Source organism: Pituophis catenifer, unplaced genomic scaffold (genome assembly GCF_029215685.1).
Source record: "Pituophis catenifer annectens isolate HBS135680 unplaced genomic scaffold, rPitCat1.0.hap2 SCAF_17, whole genome shotgun sequence".
Lineage (NCBI taxonomy): Eukaryota > Metazoa > Chordata > Lepidosauria > Squamata > Colubridae > Pituophis > Pituophis catenifer.
Window position 1 is genome coordinate 11,458,365 of NW_027256897.1, and position 21,166 is coordinate 11,479,530.

Here is a 21,166-nt window from a genome sequence, read left to right on the forward strand (position 1 = left end):
TCTCTTATATGTCTAACCAATTCTTCTTCATGCATCATTATACCAGTTTTTTTATCTTCTTTCCATCTCAGTTGAAGTTGATTATACTGTAGCCAAGTTAAATTAATCCCTTCTTCCAACAGTATTTCTAATGTCTTTAATTGCCATCTGCCCCATCCATAAAAAGAACTTCTTTGTATAAACCCCCCCCCCGAGTGACATTATATTTGTATTCCACATGATATGACCAAGATCCAGCCATAATGGTATTTTGTAATCCCATTTGAATCGGTGCTTCTTCCAAACTCTCATCAAAGAGTTCCTAAGTATGCGGCTTTTGAATACTTTATCCACTTTGTTCTCATAGAATAAATATGCATGCCAACCAAATTCAAGATCATGACTTTCTATATTCAATATTCCAGTCTTTATCCTTCCAAACCAATCACTTGCTTGCGTCAAAGCTGCTGCTTCATAATACAATTGTAGGTTTGGAAGTTTAAGGCCTCCCCTTTCTGGAACATCTTGCATAATTTTCAGTTTGACTCTTGGCTTTTTCTCATTCCAGACAAACTTATTCAGTCCATTTTGCCATTCTCTCTGTTGCAATATTTTCAGGATCAGACTCAATAAATCATTTAAGAATTAAGAGTTCAAATATATCTCTCTTTATTTACATAAGGCATTCTATATTCACTGAATATTCACAGATAGAAGCAAGGAATGAGTGCGTGCGGCTCCTTATATATACAGTGGGTGGAGCTAGATATGGGAGTGGTGAAGTATGAATACATTAAGAAGTGAAGAATAAATTAACCCCTGATATCCCGTTCATATACTATTTACATAATGGAGAATAAGGCATTTACTTGTGACACTCTCAATTGCTTATCACTTTTAAGCACCGGAATCATTTGAAACAAAAAGAGAAATCTAGGCAAAACGTTCATCTTAACTGCTGCTATTCTTCCAAGCAACGACAGCTGCAGTTTTTTCCACGTCTCCAAATCCTTTTGTACCTCTCGCCACAACACCTCATAATTATTTTGAAATAATTTTATATTTGAGTCTGCAACTTGTACTCCTAAATATTTAACTTTTGATACTATTTCAAAGCCTGCCTTGCTTTCAAGTTCCTGCTTACGATCTTGTGTCATATTTTTAACAATCATCTTAGTCTTTTTCTGGTTCAGTCTAAATCCTGATATCATACCATATTCTTTTATAATGTCTTTCATCTGAATTATTGATTCCATCGGCTGTGTTAGGGTAAAAACCAGATCATCTGCAAATGCCTTGGTCCTATAATCCTCATGCCTAATAGCTATGCCATGTAATAAGTTTGAATCCCGTATTGTATTCAACAAGACTTCTAATGTTAGAATAAATAACAATGGGGATAATGGACAACCTTGTCTTGTTCCTTTTTCAATACTAAAATTTGTAGTCAGACTTCCATTAATAATAATTTGTGCTGTTTGTTGTTGATAAATTGCTGAAACCGCCTGTGTAAACTGATCCCCAAAGTCCATTTTTCTCAAAATCTTTAATAGAAAGTTCCAACCCACTCTATCAAAGGCCTTCTCCGCATCCAGAAACACCAGCACTGCAGATATCTGTAGGAAGGTTAGATTCTCAACGGGGCAGCTGTGGACGAGATCCCTGCCTGATCCCTGTCCAAGGGCTGCAGTTGAGGGCTGCTCCAATTGTTAGACTTTGAAGTTAAACTCTGTGCAGCTCCCAGAAAGCCATTTTAAAAACAAAGAAACAAACAAAAACCTGGGGGCCAATCCATGCCACCTTCTCCTTGTCTGACCTCCCAACACCTGGGGAAGAGGCAGGTGTTTTAAGGCTAAAAGGGTGGGGGCTTTTTAAGAATATGGCTCATATCTCACAAAGCTTCCTTGGCCTTAGAGAGTCCCTTGTAGGGGTTTCTGCTGGAAGACGAGGGGACCATTCAGGGAATCCAACTGACAGTTTCAGATGCTGAGGATGGTCTTAATAGGTCCCCACATTTGGGAAATCCACATAGATTATATCAAACAATGGCAGGGAGAAGCTCCTTCGCACTCACAACAATGAAGGCCAAATGAGCCCTAGATTCAGCCACAGCACACTTGCTTCAATGAGGATCTGAGTGGGATGAGCATTCAAAGGCAATTTATTAAGGAAAGGGATTTCCCTCAATGAAAAGAGGGAATCCAGGACACAAAGAGCGGCTGATTCAAACTCAGGGTCTCCTAAGGTCCCAGAATAGACCCAACTGGCTGCCCTTCATGGGCTGATATAAGGCTTCAACTCCTGACCTCTGCCAGCCTCAATACGGGGGGGGGGGGATCAGACCCGACCCCAAAGTTTAAGAAGGCCGCTGATTGGTCGTGCTCGGGATGTCGATGATTGGCAAATGGACTCTGAGTGGCAGTTCCTCCAAAGGAAAAGGCGGAACTAGTGGAGAAAAAAGGGCGTGAAGCCTCCACTTCCGGAAACAAAATGGGCAACGAAGGAAGCTGCCTGAATCGGCGATAGAGGCGGCCATTTGATGCAAGTTTGGTGCAGGGGATGCTGGGAATCGTAGTCCGGGAGAGTCTTTCTGGTCCGCACGAGGGGGGGGGGGGCTTGGGCCTGGGCTGCCCCTGCGGGGAACGGGATGCAGCCATGACCCTCTTCTCTTTCTCCCCTGCAGGATGGCGGCGGATGCAGGAAAGAGGTGGCGGCCGAGAGGAGGAGGAGGAGAGCGGGCCCCGGCGTGGCTTCCCCGGGACACGGCAGGGAAAGGCCGGGGGGCTCCGGGGCTGCAGGAGGGAGGAGCCCAGGGTGAGCCCGGGAAAGGCGGCTGCCTGGAGGGCGATGCGGGGAGGAGGAAACAGGCGGAGACCCCGAGACGGGGCTGGAGGGCGGAGGCTCCTTTGGAAGACCCCGAAAGCCCCAGAGGATCCAGGAGAAAGCAAAGAAACATCAGTGCCTGGAATGTGGAAAAACCTTCAAAACAAACGGAAATCTTCAAAGCCATCTAATTATCCACACAGGAGAAAAACCTCATAAGTGCCTGGAGTGTGGAAAGAGCTTCAGTGATAGGAGCAACCTTTATACACATCAAAGAGTCCACTCAGGAGAGAAACCTTATAAGTGCCTTGAGTGTGGAAAGAGCTTCACTCATAGCAGCGGTCTTTATACACATCGAAGGATCCACACAGGAGAGAAACCTTATAAGTGCCTTGAGTGTGGAAAGAGCTTCATTCAGAGCAGCAAACTTTATATACATCAAAGGATCCACACAGGAGAGAAACCTCATAAGTGCCTGGAGTGTGGAAAGAGCTTCAGTAAGAGGGGACATCTTTATACACATCAAAGAATCCACTCAGGAGAAAAACCTCACAAGTGCCTGGAGTGTGGAATGAGCTTCAGTCAGAGGGGACATCTTTATACACATCAAAGGATCCACACAGGAGAGAAACCTTATAAGTGCCTTGAGTGTGGAAAGAGCTTCATTCAGAGCAGCAAACTTTATATACATCAAAGGATCCACACAGGAGAAAAACCTCATAAGTGCCTGGAGTGTGGAAAGGGCTTCAGTAAGAGGGGACATCTTTATACACATCAAAGAATCCACTCAGGAGAAAAACCTCATAAATGCCTGGAGTGTGGAATGAGCTTCAGTCAGAGGGAACACCTTTATACACATCAAAGGATCCACACAGGAGAGAAACCTCATAAATGCCTTGAGTGTGGAAAGAGATTCAGTCATAGCAGCACCCTTTATAAACATCAACAGATCCACTCAGGAGAAAAACCTCATAAGTGCCTGGAGTGTGGAAAGAGCTTCATTCATAGCAGCGGCCTTTATACACATCAAAGGATCCACTCAGGAGAAAAACCTCATAAGTGCCTGGAGTGTGGAAAGAGCTTCACTCATAGCAGCGGCCTTTATACACATCAAAGAATCCACTCAGGAGAAAAACCTCATAAGTGCCTGGAGTGTGGAAAGAGCTTCACTCATAGCAGCACCCTTTATACACATCAAAGGATCCACTCAGGAGAAAAACCGTATAAATGCCTTGAGTGTGGAAAGAGATTCAGTCAGAGGGGAAACCTTTATACACATCAAAGGATCCACTCAGGAGAAAAACCTCATAAATGCCTGGAATGTGGACAGAGCTATACTGAGCGTAGTAGCCTCAATCAACGCCTAAGAATTCACGTGGGAGAAAAATGATAAACACACCTGAGTGTGAGAAGACCTTCAGTCACGGTGTATCTCGGGAATTGAATTGAATTGTATATTTAATTTGGCCAAATGTGAATAGACACCCTAGGAATTCACCTAGTGCATATTCATGATAATTATAATAATTCCAATAAGAGGAATTATTGGTCTTTACTCCAAATGAGTAAAGAAGACAATAAGGATAAATAATAACTGCCAAATAAGGGACTTTCTCAGTCTGAATAATAAAGGACTCTTTTAATTGTACATGGTAGATTTTTCAACTGGTCTAAATTGTACCTTTTCCCAACAGACATGCCATTTCCCATGTGAATGTTCTTTTTTTTTTTTATTGAAAAAGTTTTACAAATACAAATTTTCCCCCTTTCCCCCCCCCCTTTCCCTCCCTAACCCTCCCTTACCCTCCCCTCCCCCCCATGGCTTCCCCAGGATGAAATCCAAATCCAAATCACATTATATAATAGTTTACCGCCCATCTACTCTACCCCCTGTGTAGTATACATTTCTTCCTGACATTCTAGTATTCTATCCCCTATATACTCTACATTTCTACACAACATTCAACTAAAAGTTATATGATATTTCCTAATTTAATGTTTATTCTGCACATAATCTATCCCTTTCCTCTACTCCCATATATAGATCTCTTGGGTCCAGTCTTTTATATATGCTGATATCTTCGCCATTTCTGCAAAACTGTCCACCTTCGGAGTCCATTCTTCTATAATAAACATAACATCCCTTTTCCAATATTGAACAATCAGTAACCTAGCCTATCACCATATACCATATCAATTTTGTTTCATCCACTTTCCCGCAGGTCCACCATATATAATAATTTATAGCATCTAAACAAATACATCAAATCCTTCTTCCAACAGTGTATTTAATGTCTTTAGTTGCCATCTGCCCCCATCATTGAAGAGTACTTCTATATATAACCCCCCCCCCGAGTGACTTTATATTTATATTTATATTCCATATGATATCTTCTGTAAAGTCCTTCATCTAGATTATTAGTTCCATCGACTGTGTTAGGGTAACAACCAGATCAACTGCAAGTGCCCATGTTCCATAGTCCTCTTGCCTCATAGCTATTCCCTTCAACGTACACATAATCCATCTTTCTTAAAGTCTGTAATAGAATATTCCAATTCACTCGATTACAGGCCTTCTCCGCATCCTAAAACACCAGCACTGCAGGGATCTGTTTATTCTTCTCAAGATAGTCCAATAAATCTATAATTTGCCTCACATTATCTTTCATATAGCTGTCTTCTATGAATCCTGCTTAATCATGAATCAGCTCTTAGATAACTGGCATTAATCTGTTGGCTAATAGTTTTGCAAAAATTTTATACTCCATATTCAAAAGAGATATTAGTCTAAAAATTTTTAGTTTTGTAGAACCTGCTTCTTTTCTTGCCTTGTGCTGGCTTAGACCTCTGCTGTTGTTGTTTTTCTGGAGTTTGTGTGTAGGCTGATCGGATTATGCGCTGATCTTTAACTTTGTAGGACATCAGATCAAGATCCAAAGCCACTTCTCTTGTATTTTTAGGTGGTTCACCTTTAACCTTTAAAGGAAAATCCGGGAACGGCTCATCCAAAGAGCCCCCTAGAGTTCCTTGTATTTTCATTGCCTCCATCTCCATCTGCTTCCACTGGTCTTCAATCTCTTGTTCGATTTGCTTTTCTTTATCAGCCTCCTGTATTAACACTGAAGCTCTGAGCCGCTGTTGACTCGCCGACAGTCCCATTCATTTTAATAGGGCGGCTGGTGATGCGTCAGTGACACAACCAGGTGAGGGACGTGGCTGGCAGCAGGTGAGTGGATGCCCTCTCACAGGCCCTGCCATGATGGATCTGAAATGACAGGTGCTTTATGAGTTATCTCATGGTTACTGTGAAACTCTGTGGATGTATCAATGCAGTGCATGTTATTTCAGCTTGCGGTGCTTGGATTCATTGAATGAGTTTAGCAGAAATGTAAATATTGCGGAATATACATCTTCATGCTACATAACTAAGCTCCATTTCAACCTGAATAAACTACATTATTAATGTATCTTAAATGGAAAATTATCTTTATGATTCTTGATGAACGTTTCTTTTCTTTTATGTACACTGAGAGCATATGCACCAAGACAAATTCTTTGTATGTCCAATGACACTTGGCCAATAAAAAATTCTATTCGATTTTATTCTAATAGCATAGAATAGAATAGAAATCCCAAGGGAATTTTTACCCCAAAAGCATTTCATTAAAATAAATTTGATAAAAAATAACAAAAAAATCCCATTTAAATCAAAATTATGATTTTTTATTTATTTTTTTAATCAATTTTTATCCACCCTTATTTCTTCCATACAATCAACTCTTATTTTGTACTTTTTCTATTGTATGGGGTATAAAATGAAACCCGATTCTGTGTCCTGGATTCCCTCTTTTCATTAAGGGAAATCTCTTTGCTACAATACTCTAATAAGTTGCCTTTAAATAGTCATCCCACTCAGTGCCTAATTGAAGCAAGTGTGCCGTGGCTGAATCTAGGGCTATTTGGCCTCCATTGTTGGGGGTGTGAACTGTCCATACCATGTAAGACCCTCCCCAGACATCAGAAACTCTTTTCAGTTGGATTCTCTCAACGGTCCCCTTGTCTTCCAGCAGAAACTGCTAAAGGGACTCTCTAAGGCCAAGGAAGCTTTGTGAGATACGAGCCAGATTCTCAAAGGGCCTCCAAAGGGCGACCAAACCAATCACTAAAGCTGCCCAGTTCTCATATTTTTGCACAAAAGGCAGACTGTTGTAGACTGCCTCTGTCAAGGGAAGCTCCACTTTTTTTTTTTGAGAAAAAAATTATTATTTTTTTAAACAAACAATTTATCATTAATCAATCAGTGTAACATCTTGGTACAACATTTATTTAAAAATTTAAACAAAGTTTATCTTTGAACATTTTTCCCAATCTTTCCGGTGACATGTTTTATAGATGGCACATGTCACCGGATATAGATTGGCAAAAATGTTCAAAGATAAATCAGCTAAATTTTGGAAATGCCACCAGACATCGGGATCGTACTATCACATGTGGTGGACATGTCCAGAAGCGAGAAATTATTGGGCACAATAATCACAATAATCACAAAAACTAATACAGCAGCACATTGATCTTAAACTGGAGCTGTTCCTGTTGGGTATCTAACCAGAGAAATTTAGTAGAGAAAATACATATTTGATTATACATGTAATAGGCAGCAAGAATGGTATTTGCACAAAATTGGGAAGCAGAAAAAATTCCTACAAAGGGAGAGCTAATTAAGAAAATATTAGAATGTGCAGAAATGAGTAGATTAATATTAGCAATTAGTGGGAAGGAAAAATCGGAGTGTTACAGCATATGGGGGAAATTTTATCAATGGATAGAGACTGAATATAGACAATAGGCAGTATAAAAATAAGAAATATGGGGGAAATATGTTGCAATACATTAAATTTAAATGTAAGAGGAAAGATAAATATGTACTAAGAAAATGATGGTACATGTTGAATATGATGACACGGAAGCTCCACTCATTAATGTAGCTCTGGATAAACGTCTCATCACAACCTTTGTGTTGCCATGTTGTTTTGTGCTTTGTTCCATCATCGCAGGTGAGCTCCCTCCATTATTTCTGCTTAGGTGAGACACCTTTTCCTGAATCCCAAAGCAATACAGCAATCCAGGACAGAAAGCAAAGTCCCGCCTCCCTTGAACCACTTCTGCCAAAACAAAATACTGCATAGCTTAATGATGCTGAACCCCCAAGGCACATGACCCTCTTTTGGCCAAGTTCCAAGTGTTGAGGGATCCAGCAGTTAAAGGGACCCAGAAAGAACCCAATTTGGATCCTATCAAAATTGCCTGATTCCCTGCCTCCTTTTTCCAAAGTGTTGGAATGATAGCAGGATCCATTGGCAGGACGTTTTCATCCTTAGGCCCTCTTTAACTGGAGATGGTCTGCTTTTGTGCATGAATTCCGAATTAGAATAGAATCACAGAGTTGGAAGGGACCTTGGAGGTCTTCTAGTCCAACCCCTGCTTAGGCAGGAAACCCTACAGCACTTCAGACAAATGGTTATGCAATCTCTTCTTTAAAACTTCCAGTGTTGGAGCGTTCACAACTTCTGGTGGCAAGTTGTTCCCCTGGTTAATTGTCAGGAAATTTCTCCTTAGTTCTAAGTTGTTTCTCTCCTTGATGAGTTTCCACCTGTTGCTTCTTTTGTCCTGCCCTCAGGGGCTTTGGAGAATAGCTAGGCTCCCTCTTCTTCTATCTCGGAACAAGAATTCTCCTGGATCAAATAGAGGCCATGTAGTTGCTTCTTAAAAGCACATTTGTCAGTTATTGAATCCATATAAAGAATTTATTAGAATCCTGGATTTATTTTTTGCAAATAAGGCAGAGAAGATATCCAATAAAGGGGAATATTTGCAGCTGAGGGTTGAACTGAGGGGTCTTTGGAGCTCTCTGAGCCCCTCTCCCTTCTAGCCATGAGGAAGGAAGCTACTTTGGGCAATGAAACGTCTGCAAGAAGAGAAGCCCAGAGGAGCCCCTCCCCCCTCCCCTCCAGCACAGCTTCCTCCTCTCTTCCCCCAACAACAACCCTCTGAGGTGGGCTGGACTGAAAAGGGAGCTGTCCAACCCTTGAACTCAGGGTCTCTTCTTTCTCCCCTCCCAGCCTTCATCCCTGGCTCCCCTTCTGAGGTTGCTATGAGGTCGCAGCCCCAGAAGAGCCCCTGACCTCCCCCTCCCTCAATATGAGGTGGGGGGAGACGGGACCCCAAAGTTCAAAGGGAGACCCCCCCCACCTCCGCCCCGGACCGTAATAACCAGCGGCACCACGCAGGCGCCATCTGCCTTGTTGAGGGAAGAAGGACGCTGATTGGTCGCGCTCGGGATGTCGGCGATGGGCAAATGGACTCCGTGGGGCGGATCCTCCATAGGAACAGGCGGAACTAGTGGAGAAAAAAAGGGTGTGAAGCCTCCACTTCCGGAAACAGAACGGGCATGAGGGAAGGTGCCTGAATCGGCGACAGACGAGGCCGTTTAATGCAGGTTTGGCGCAGGGGATGCTGGGAATTGAAGTCCGGGAGGGTCTCTCTGGAGAAGGTCCACAGGGGGGGGCGGTCTTGGGCCGGGGCCTCCCCTGTGGGGAAGGGGAGGCAGCCGTGACCTTCTTCTCTTTCTCCCCTGCAGGAGGACGGAGGGTGGCAGCGGATGCAGGAAAGAGGCGCCGCCGGAGAGGAGGAGGAGGAGAGCAGGCCCCGCGGAGCCCTTATCTGGTGATAAGCCATACCAATGCCTGGAGTGTGGAAAGAGATTCAGTCGGAAGGAATATCTTTATAGACATCAAAGAATCCACTCAGGAGAGAAACGGAATAAATGCTTGGAGGGTGGAGAGACCTTCAGAAGATCTGGGAATTCCGAAAGGATCCACAAGAGAGGAAAGAAATACGAATGCCCGGAATGTGAAAAATCCTTCAAAAGCAACGGAAATCTTGAAAACCATTTAAAAATCCACTCAAGAAAGAATCCACTTAAATGCCCAGAGTGTGGAAAGAGCTTCAATTCTAGGAGCCACTTTAGTAGACATCAAATAGACATCCATTCCGGAGAAAAGCCATACAAATGCCTTGAGTGTGGAAAAACCTTCAAAAGAAATGACCATCTTCAAACTCATCTAAGAATCCACACAGGAGAAAAACCTCATAAATGCCTGGAGTGTGGAAAGAGCTTTCGTCATACCAGCCACCTTTATAGACATCAAAGGATCCATTTGATAGAGATACCGAAGAAATGCCTGGAGGGCGGAGGCTCCTTCGGAAGACCCCGAAAACCCCAAAGGATCCAGGAGGGAGGAAAGAAACATCAGTGACCAGAATGTGGAAAAACTTTCAAAAGAAAGGGAAGTCTTCAAAGGCATCTAAGGATCCACTCAAGAGAGAAGCCATACAAATGCCTCAAGTGTGTAAAAGCCTTCAATAGAAATGACTATACTCAAACTCATCTAAGAATCCACACAGGAGAAAAACCTCATAAGTGCCTGGAGTGTGGAAAGAGCTTTACTAAACGTGTAAATCTCCGTCGACATAAAATAATTCATACAGGAGAAAAACCACATAAATGTCTTGATTGTGGAAAGAGCTTCAATCGGAGAGGAAATCTTTATGTGCATCAAAGAATCCACTCAGGAGAGAAACCACATAAATGCCTTGAGTGTGGGAAGAGCTATATTGGGAGTAGTAGCCTCAATCGACACCAAAGAATTCACGTGGGAGAAAAATGATAAACGTGCCTGAGTGTGAGAAGTCACAGAAGGTATCTCAGGAATTGAATTGAATTGCATATTTAATTTGGCCAAGTATGAATAGACACAGTAGGAATTTGTCTTGAGTGCAAAAGCTCTCAGTGTACCTACAAAGCAACAGAATAATGATATTCATGATAGTACTTATAATAATTCCAATAAGACGGTTGAATAAAGGTAATAAGGGTAAATAATAACTGCCAAATAAGGGACTTTCTCAGGCTGAATAACAAAGGACTTTTTCAATCGTACATGCTTGATGTTTCAACTGGCTGAAATTGTACCTTTTCACAACAGACTTTTGTGACTCATTATGCCATTTCCCATCTGAACATTCTGTTTTTAATTCAATGGTCATTTCGGTGGTTATCCTTAATATTATGGGATGTTACTGTCCTTGTCTGTAACTGACCAGGATGATTTCTTCCATACAATCAACTCTTCTTTTATACTTTTTCTACTGTATGGAATATAAAATGAAACCCAATTCTGTGTCCTGGATTCCCTCTTTTCAGTAAGGGAAAACTCTTTGCTACAATATTCTAATAAATTGCCTTTGAATAGTCATCCCACTCAGATCCTAATTGAAGCAAGTGTGCCCGTGGCTGAATCTAGGGCTAATTTGACCTGTAATGTTGTGGGCATGAAAGAGCTGCTCCCTGCCATTGTTTGATATAATCTATATGGGTTTTCCAAATGTCCATGCCATGTAAGACCATCCCCAAGCATCTGAAAATTGGATTCTCTCAGTGGTCCTCTTGTCTTCCAGCAGAAGCCACTTAAGTCGAGACTGACTTAAGGCCAACAAAGGTTTGCGAGATACGAGCCAGATTCTCAAAGGGCCTCCATCCTTTCTGCCTTAAACACCTGGTGTCAGCGTTCCAGGAAACCCCAACTCCGAGTAAAGACGCAGAAGCAAGCATTTTCCAAAGTTCTCTTTACTAGAATAGGTAAACTGGCACATCTGGGAAAACCCGAATCTGAAAGGCCCGGGTTTTCCCTCAGTAAGTCAAAGCCCCCCCCCAAACCATCCCCTCACTCCCCAGTCGATCACATGCTCCAATCAACATCCATCCCATCTCGACTCAGCCTCCTGACCTCTCCTTCTCCAGACGCTGGATCGCCCTGACCTTGACCGACAGGAAGAATGCTATTCTGTCTACTAACAACCCCTCTCCTGAATCCCCCCTCCTACTTTCCCACACAGGAGAAGGTGGCAGCATGGAAGCTTCCGGCCTAATATGGCTTCCAAAGCTGACATCTGGCTTTTCCCCAGGCGCTGGGAGATCGGACAATGAGAAGTTGGCATGGATTGGCGCCTGGCGTTAGTTTTTAAAATGGCTTTTGGGGAGCTGCAGTGAGTTGACTGAAAGATGGGCAGTTATAAGAACGTTTTAAATGAGTAAGTCTCATTAGGGACCTCTTTGATCTCCCACTAGGTGCAGAGACTGGGTGTTCCCCATTTGTCAGGATAGGGAAAGTCCCCCATTCCTCTGCTTTCTGTTCATCAGCTAAATGATTAGCAAAAGGTGCATCTAGTTCCGTGGTGTCAAATTTGATTTTATTCAGGGCCGCATCAGGATTGTTTGACCTGGGGGGGGAGGGATTTCCGGGGTGGGCATGGCCAGCTCGTAGTCACTCCTGTTGGGGGGACCTGTGGTGGCCAAGTGCTAAGGCAGGACTTCTCTCAGACCCTCCCTCATTATAATCTTCCTTCCCTTTTCTTTTTCCTTCCCTCTTCCTTCCCCACTTTCCTCATTTTTCCTTCCTTGCTCTCTTCTTGTCTTTCCTTCTTTGTCTTTCTTCTTTCCCTTTCTCCTTTCCTGTCCATTCTTGGATGCTCAAAGACAAAAGAGGAAACATTTATTTTGCTTTTAGTTTGTTTTGCTAACCCTCTGCTGGTGAAAATGGAGCTCGGGAGAGAAACACATTTTTGCTGGCGGAGGAGTGCAGGCGGCCATTGCAGCTGAAAACAGGGCCTGGTAGGGCTACACGCTTCCCTCCCGAGCTCTGTTTTCACTGGCAGAGGCATTATGGGCCAGTCCGATCTGTTCCCCACGGGCCAGATCCAAGCACCCTTCAGTTTGACGCCCCTGATCTAGTTCCTCCGATTGGGCAGTCCGTTGTATACACCTCTGGCAACCTCATTCTGTTTTCCTTTCATATTAACCCAAATGCATTCAAGGAGGTTTTCTTCATTTTTTACTTTTTGCATTTCTACAAAGGTGCAGCTGTTTAAGTGCAACTCCACCTCCACCTCTTTTTATTAGGTGTTTTGAAAAATTTAAATCCTCCTGAATTTCATCCCACCAGTAATGGCAGAAATCTCATCTTTGCTCTCGTGTTCTGGGACGTCAGGTTCCCTCTGTTTATTCTTCATACTTTGGGTGTTGATGTGTAGGCATCTCCTCCTTTTTTTATTCTCCCTGTGTTTCCTTCCTACACCTGCTTTAGTCCCGGAGGGTTGAGAAAATAATTTCCAAAGAACTTGGCTCACAAACAGTTTATTCAACAACTTTATTTTCTCTCTCTACTCCAAAATCTCTGTTCTTTCGAATGAATTTGGCAGCTCTTTGACTTCTCAGAGGGAAGGGAAAGAATTCAAACTCTTTGCTTCCTTTCCCCACCTGCCCTTCCCACAAATCACAAGAGACACACTTCAAAAAACAATAAATTAGCGATACCTTCAAGTATAGCAGCCAAGGTGATCCCGGCAACAGCTTTTCTTCTTCTGCTCTGCCCCAGCCTGGAGGAAGGGAAGGGCCTGGCCTTCTCCACCAGCTGACCTTCCCCTCTGCAGCAGAGAAGCGGAGTGGGGCTTTGGCCTCGTGGCATGGAGACCCTTACTGTGGCACGAAGCAAAGGGTGGGGCTGTTTGCCCCAGCAGCCGCCACGCCTCCCTCACTGCCCACCGACTCTGAGGAGAAAGGCTTTCCGGGTGTGGCTATGCCCAGAAAGGGGGATTTGGGACCCTTTGAACGTTCTCTACCAAGGGATGCTTTGTGGGATGCAATCAAAGATGCTTTTGCTGAGGAGACAATTTATTTGGGATATTCTCAACCAGCAAGGTGAACAATCCCCCACCTCGGCCCTTCCGTTCATCAAGCTGGCCATTCGATGGACGGAATGGAGACAGGGAAGCAGAGCCAGCCTTTCCCTGTAGTTGCCAGGGTTTCTGAGCTGCTGCAGTTGGGTTCCCATGACCACAAGTGATGGGTTTCTCCTCCACCAAGAACCCAGATCCTTTGGCTCAAGATACAGGTTGCATGAAGGGCCCTTTTCCTCCCGATGGTGGGAGGCTCCCTCATAGGTTTATTTTGGGGGGAAAGGCACCCTTAAAACACAGCCAGCTGGGTTCATTGAGCTGTGCACATGGCCTGCACTGGTTCCCATTGAGGCCTTTGGGCCCCACCCATTGGGCAAAGGCTTCTTTGATCTGGTCCAGGTCTAGGACCGTGGGGTTATCGGGGTCCCCCTTCTCAACCTTTTCTGTGGTCTTGATCTGCAGTTCGGGACAGTTCTGGGCGGCAGCAAAGAGACCAGACTAGAGAGGATCGAAAACACACTGGGGACCTTGGCATTTCTTGACAGGTTTTCCAATCTTTCTGAGATGTTCAAAAGGCAAAAGAATCAGAAGTTTGGGAGCATCAATTGTAACCAATGCATTTGCTCCGCGGGGCCCGCTCTCCTCCTCCTCCTCTCGGGCGGCGCCTCTTTCCTGCATCTGCTGCCATCCTCCATCCTCCTGCAGGGGAGAAAGAGAAGAGGGTCACAGCTGCATCCCCTTCCCCGCAGGGGAGGCCCAGACCCAAGCCCCCGCCTTCCACGGGCCTCCCGGGCATGTTCCAGGCAGGCACAGCCTCCTTCTCAGCGTCTCATCTCCCTCCCTGCCCACCCCCCAGTCTAGGCCTTGGGCTCCTGGGCCTGCCCTCTCCGGAGAGATCCTTCCGGACTTCAACTCCCATCATCGCGTGAGCCAAACCTGCATCATCCGAGCTTCTCTGTCACCGATTCAGACAGCTCCCTCATTGCCCGTTTTAGTTCCGGAATTGGAGGCTTCACGCCTTTTTTTCTCCAAAAGCTCCGCCTCTTCCTTAGGAGGGACTGCCCCACGGAGTCATCCTGCCAATCGCCGCCTTCTTCAGAATGTCCAATCGGTGTCCGCCTTCCTCCAATCAACCAGATGTCGCCTGCACAGTGCCGAGGTCTTGGAAGTGGGGCGGAGCTCCCCTTGAACTTTGGGGGCTGATCTCCCCCCACCCTCCGTATTGGTCAGGGGCTCCTCTGGGGCTGCAACCTCATAGCAACCTCTGAAGGGGAGCCAGTGATGAAGGCTGGAAGGGTAGAAAGGAAGAGACCCTGAGTTCAATGGTTGCACAGCTCCCTTTTCAGTCCAGCCCACCTCACAGGGTTGTTGTTGGGGGAAGAGTGGAGGAAGCTGTGCTAGATGGGAGGACGGGGAGGGGCTCCTGGGGGCTTCTCTTCTTGCAGATGTTTCATTGCCCAAAGTAGCTTCCTTCCTCATGGCTAGAAGGGAGGGGGGCTCAGAGAGCTCCAAAGACCCCTCAGTTCAACCCTCAGCTCCAAATATTCCCCTTCATTTTGCTGCATGTGTTCTTCCCCTTATTTGTAAAAATAAATCCAGGATTCTAATAAATTCTTTATATGGATTCAATAACCGACAAATGTGCTTTTAAGAAGCAACTACCCTTCCAACTCTGTGATTCTATTCTAATTCGGAATTCATGCACAAAAGCAGACCATCTCCAGTTACAGAGGACCTAAGGATGAAAACGTCCTGCCAATGGTTCCTGCTATCATTCCAACACATTGGAAAAAGGAGGCAGGGAATCAGGCAATTTTGATAAAATCCAAGTTCGTTTCTTTCTGGGTCCCTTTAACTGCTGGATCCCTCAACACTTGGAACTTGGCCAAAAGAGGGTCATGTGACTTGGGGGTTCAGCATCATTAAGCTATGCGGTATTTTGTTTTGGCAGAAGTGGTTCAAGGGAGATGGGATTTTGCTTTCTGTCCTGGATTGCTGTATTGCTTTGGGATTCAGGAAAAGGTGCCTCACCTAAGCAGACATAATGGAGGGAGCTCACCTGGGATGATGGAACAAAACACAAAACAACATGGCAACACAAAGGGTGTGATGAGAAGTTTATTTATTTATTTATTTATTCAATTTATATGCCGCCCCTCTCCGAAGACTCAGAGCAGCTCACAATACATATAAAAAATCATTATAAAAAGCATTTAAAAATTAAAACCCATTCACATCATTCATGGCTGGATCTCGCCAGATTGCAAGAGTGAGATCAACGGCCCCAGGCCTGCCGGAAAAGCCAGGTCTTCACCGCTTTTCGGAAAGCCAATAGGGTGGGGATGGTCCGGACCTCAGGAGGTAACTGGTTCCAGAGAGCTGGGGCAGCCACAGAGAAGGCCCTCCTCCGCGGGCCCACCAGCCGGCATTGTTTAGCTGACGGGACCCGGAGGAGACCAACTCTCTGGGATCTTACCGGTCGCTGGGAGCTATGCGGTAGAAGGTGGTCTCGAAGATAACCTGGCCCTGAGCCATGTAGGGCTTTAAAGGTAATAAACCAACAAGTTTATCCAGAGCTACATTAATGAGTGGAGCTTCCAATGATACATATTCAACATGTATCATCATTTTCTTAGTACATATTTATCTTTCCTTTTATATTTAAATATTAATGTATTGCAACATATTTTCCCCATATATCAGTTTATTTATATACTGCCCTTCTCCCGAAGGACTCATATTTCTTATTTTTACACTGCTTATTGTTTCTATCCATTGAAAATAGTGCCCCCATATGTTGTAACACTCCGATTCTTCCTTCCCATTAATGGCTAATATTAATCTACTCATTTCTGAACATTCTAATATTTTCTTAATTAGCTTTCCCTTTGTAGGAATTTTTTCTGCTTCCCAATTTTGTGCAAATACCATTCTTGCTGCCGTTATTACATGTATAATCAAATATGTATTTTCTTTACTAAATTTCTCTGGTAAGATATCCAACAGGAACAGCTCAGGTTTAAGTATCATTTTCTCTATTCAAATTTTGGCCAATAATTTGTCGCTTCTGGACATGTCCACTACATGTGATAGTACGATCCCGATGTCTGTTGGCATTTCCAACATTTAACTGATTTATCTTTGAACATTTTTGCCAATCTATTTCCGGTGACATGTGCCATCTATAAAACATGTCACCGGAAAGATTGGCAAAAATGTTCAAAGATAAACTTTGTTTAAATTTTTAATTTTTAAATAAATGTTGTACCAAGATGTTACACTGATTGATTAATGATGAATTGTTTGTTTAAAAAGAAAAATATTTTTTTTCTGAAAAAAAAAAGTGGAGCTTCCTTCCCTTGACAGAGGCAGTCTACATACACAAATCTGCCTTTTGTGCCAAAATAGGAGAACTGGGCAGCTTTAGTGATTGGTTTGGTCGCCTCCTTCAGACATTTGCCTGGCACTGGTGGGTGTGGAAAAGGCGGAGCAGGTGAGCTTTGGGAGGAAGCCAAGGGAGGCCTGCCATCTCTGAGGGAATTCTGAGGGCTTCATGACCTCACCCATGCAGGCTCAACTGCCAGTTACTGTCAGTTATCAGAGTGAAGGTGCCTTCCAAGAGGTAGGTTGGTTTCTGAAGGGCTCCTGGACTCTGGGAAATCTTCCCTCTATTTGCAGCCAATGTACCAAAGTTGTATTGCAAGGGTGAAAATGCCCATTTGGCCTCTTACCTGCCTGGGTGCCCCTCCAACCTCCCCCCCCCACCTTGCCTAGGGAGGGAGCCTGGATGTGGGGGGGGAATCCCAGTCCCAGAAGGGCCCCTCAACCTCTGCCTGTCAGAATGTGGGAGGGGACCCCCAAAGGGGAGACCGGACCCCAAAGATCAAAGGGAGCCCCCCTGCCTCACCTCTACGCGGGACTCGGGACTTGTGCAGGCGCCCTCTGGTTGCTTGAAGGAAGGCGGACGCCCATTTAGCTGATGAAGAGAAAGCCTAGTAATGGGGGACTTTATCCTGACAACTGGGGGACACCCAGTCTCTGCACCTAGTGGGGGTTCAAAGAGGTCCCCAATGAGTCATTTAAAGCATTCTTTTAACTGCCCACCATTCAGTCAACTCACTGCAGCTCCCCAAAAGCTGTTTTAAAAACAATACAACACATTAAAACATGGAAAATGAAAACAAAGAAAAGCCAGGCGCCAATCCATGCCATGCCAACTTCTCCTTGTCTCATCTCCCAGCGCCTGGGGAAAAGCCGGGTGTTTAAGGCTGAAAGGCTGGAGGCCATTTGAGAATCTGGCTCGTATCTCACAAAGCTTCCTTGGCCTTAGAGAGTCCCTTTAGCAGTTTCTGCTGGAAGACAAGGGGACCGTTGAGAGAATCCAATTGACAAAAGAGTTTCTGATGTCTGGGGAGGGTCTTACATGGTATGGACAGTTCACACCCCCAACAATGGAGGCCAAATTAGCCCTAGATTCAGCCACAGCACACTTGCTTCAATTAGGCACTGAGTGGGATGACTATTTAAAGGCAACTTATTAGAATATTGTAGCAAAGAGATTTCCCTTAATGAAAAGAGGGAATCTAGGACACAGAATCGGGTTTCTTTTTATACTCCACACAATATAAAAAGTTGGGATATTCAAATAGAATAGAATATAATTTTTTATTGGCCAAGTGTGATTGGACTCATAAGGAATTTGTCTTGGTGCATAAGCTCTCAGTGTACATAAAAGAAAAGATACGTTCATCAAGAATCATAAAGATAATTTTCCATTTAAGATACATTAATAATTTCGTTTATTCAGGTTGAAATGGAGCTTAGTTATGTAGCATGAAGCTGTATATTCTGCAATATTTACATTTTTGGTAAACTCATTCAATGAATCCAAGCACCGCAAGCTGAAATAACATGCACTGCATTGATACATCCACAGAGTTTCACAGTAACCATGAGATAACTCATAAAGCAAGGGCAGAAATATTCCTTTTCCCCATTTTTCTTCAAATATACTGTATGTAGACTACAAACTGTATGATTGTTGGAAGAGAAATGCATCTGTACCATCAGCCTCTAAGTGTGAGGGGGAAGGGCAAGCAGTAAAAATGGAAGTGAAACCTTCTAAGCAGCTTATAAATATAACATTAAAGAGCACCTGTCATTTCAGATCCATTATGGCAGGGCCTGTGAGAGGGCATCCACTCACCTGCTGCCAGCCACGTCCCTCACCTGGTTGTGTCACTGATGCATCGCCAGCCGTCCTATTAAAATGAATGGGACTGTCGGCGAGTCAACAGTGGCTCAGAGGAGGAGCTGCTGCGGGACAGACATGACAGTTGCTTTTTAAAAATTATGATTTAAAAAGTTGATTTAAATCTTTTTAATAATGATTTATATAATGATTTAAATTGACATGATTTAAATCGACGTGATTTAAATGAAATCCACCTTGGAAGAAATCATCCTGCTCAATTACGGTTATATCAGAGACATGGACAGTAACATCCCATAATATTAAGGATAACCACTGAAATGAACATTGCATTAAAAGAACATTCACATGGCATCATGAGTCTCTGTTGTGAAAAGGTACAATTTCAGCCAGTTGAAATATCTAGCATGTACAATGGAAAAAGTCCTTTATTATTCAGCCTGAGAAAGTCCCTTATTTGGCAGTTATTATTAACCCTTCTTTACTCAATTGAAGAAAAGAAAAATAAATAATTCCTCTTATTCGAATTGTTATAATTATATCATTATTCTGATGCTTTGTACATACACTGAGAGCTTGTGAACCCGAGACAAATTCCTTGTGTGTCTATTCGCAGTTGGCGAAATTAAAAATTCAATTCAGTTCAATTCCTGAGATACAGTCTGGAACTGTAAATTTAAAGGCAATTTATTAGAATATTGTAGCAAAGAGATTTCCCTTAATGAAAAGAGGGAATCCAGGACACAGAATCTGGTTTCATTTTATACTCCATACAGTAGAAAAAAAAATACAAAACAAGAGCTGATTGCATGGAAGAAATCACTCTGCTCAAGTTACAGTTCCATCAGAGACATGGACAGTAACATCCCATAATATTAAGCATAAGCATTAAAAGAACATTCACATGGGAAATGGCATGTCTGTTGTGAAAAGGTACAATTTAGACCAGTTGAAAAATCTAGCACGTACAATTAAAAAAGTCCTTTATTATTCAGCCTGAGAAAGTCCTTTATTTGGCAGTTATTATTTACCCTTATTGTCTTCTTTACCCATTTGGAGTAAAGACCAATAATTCCTCTTATTGGAATTATTATAATGATCATGAATATGCACTAGGTGAATTCCTAGGGTGTCTATTCACACTTGGCCAAATTAAATATACAATTCAATTAAAATTCCCGAGATAAACCGTGACTGAAGGTCTTCTCACACTCAGGTATGTTTTTCATTTTTCTCCCACATGAATTCTTTGGTGTCGATTGAGGCTACTATGCTCAATATAGCTCTTTCCACACTCCAGGCATTTATGAGGTTTCTCTCCTGTGTGGATCCTTAAATGAGTTTCAAGATGTTTGTTTCTTTTGAAGGATTTTTCGCATTCTGGGCACTGATGTTCCTTTGCTTCCTCCTGGATCCTTCAGGCCTTTAGGGGTCTTCCGAAGGAGCCTCCGCCCTCCAGACCCATCTCAGGGTCTCTGCCCATTTTCTCCTCCCCACATCGCCCTCCAGGCAGCTGCCTTCCCCGGGATCCCCCTGGGCTCATCCCTCCTGCAGCTCCAGAGCCCCCCGGGTTTCCCCACTGTTTCCTGGGGAAGCCGTGCCAGGACTGGGCAGGGCTGCTCTGCGGGGCCCGCTCCCCTCCTCCTCCTCTCGGCCGGCGCTTCTTTCCTTCATCCGTTGCCATCCTCCGTCCTCCTGCCGGGGAGAAAGAGAAGAGGGTCATGGCTGAGTCCCCTTCCCCGCAGGGCAGGCCCAAGCCCAAGCCCCCGCCTCTTGCGGACCCAAAAGAGACCCCCAAAGACTGCGACTCCCAACATTCCCTGCGCCAAACTGTATCATCCGGGCTCCTCTTTCGCCGATTCAAGCAACTTCCCTTGAAATTTGGGATCCAGTCTCCCCTTCCTCCCCCCCTCCCCCCAGCACTGTATTGAGGCAGGCGGAGATCAGGGGCTCTTCTGGGGCTGCAACCTTATAGCAGACTATAAAGGGGACCCAGTTCGGTCCATAGATTAAGGCACCAGGGTAGAAAGCAAGAGACCCGGAGTTCAAGTCCCTCTTTCAGTGCAGCCCACCTCACAGGATTGTTGTTGGGGGAAGAGAGGAGGAGGGCGCGTTGCACGTTTCATTACTTCCTAGGTAACATCATAGTTGCTGGAAGGGTGTGGGGGCCTCAGGGAGCTAAAAAGACCCCTCATTTCAACCCTGAGCTATAAATATTCTTTTATTTTCTTGGAAACAAAGGAAAATATCTGCCTGATTTGTAAAAATAAATCCAGGATTCTAGTAAATAAGATCCTACAACTCGCAAATGTGTTTTTAAGAAGCATCTATGTAGCCTCCATTTCATCCAGGACAATT

General features: G+C 44.1%; 1 protein-coding gene and 1 pseudogene across 1 annotated transcript in view; one reads left to right on the forward strand and one right to left on the reverse strand.

The window, feature by feature from the left end:
* LOC139325576 (uncharacterized) overlaps positions 1-21,166 on the reverse strand; it is a 200,861-nt gene that overhangs the window by 122,951 nt on the left and 56,744 nt on the right. The window contains 1 exon segment of the mRNA XM_070955513.1: positions 20,038-20,142. Coding sequence (XP_070811614.1) covers positions 20,038-20,142 — 105 coding nt within the window.
* LOC139325597 (uncharacterized) overlaps positions 1-21,166 on the forward strand; it is a 200,237-nt pseudogene that overhangs the window by 72,395 nt on the left and 106,676 nt on the right.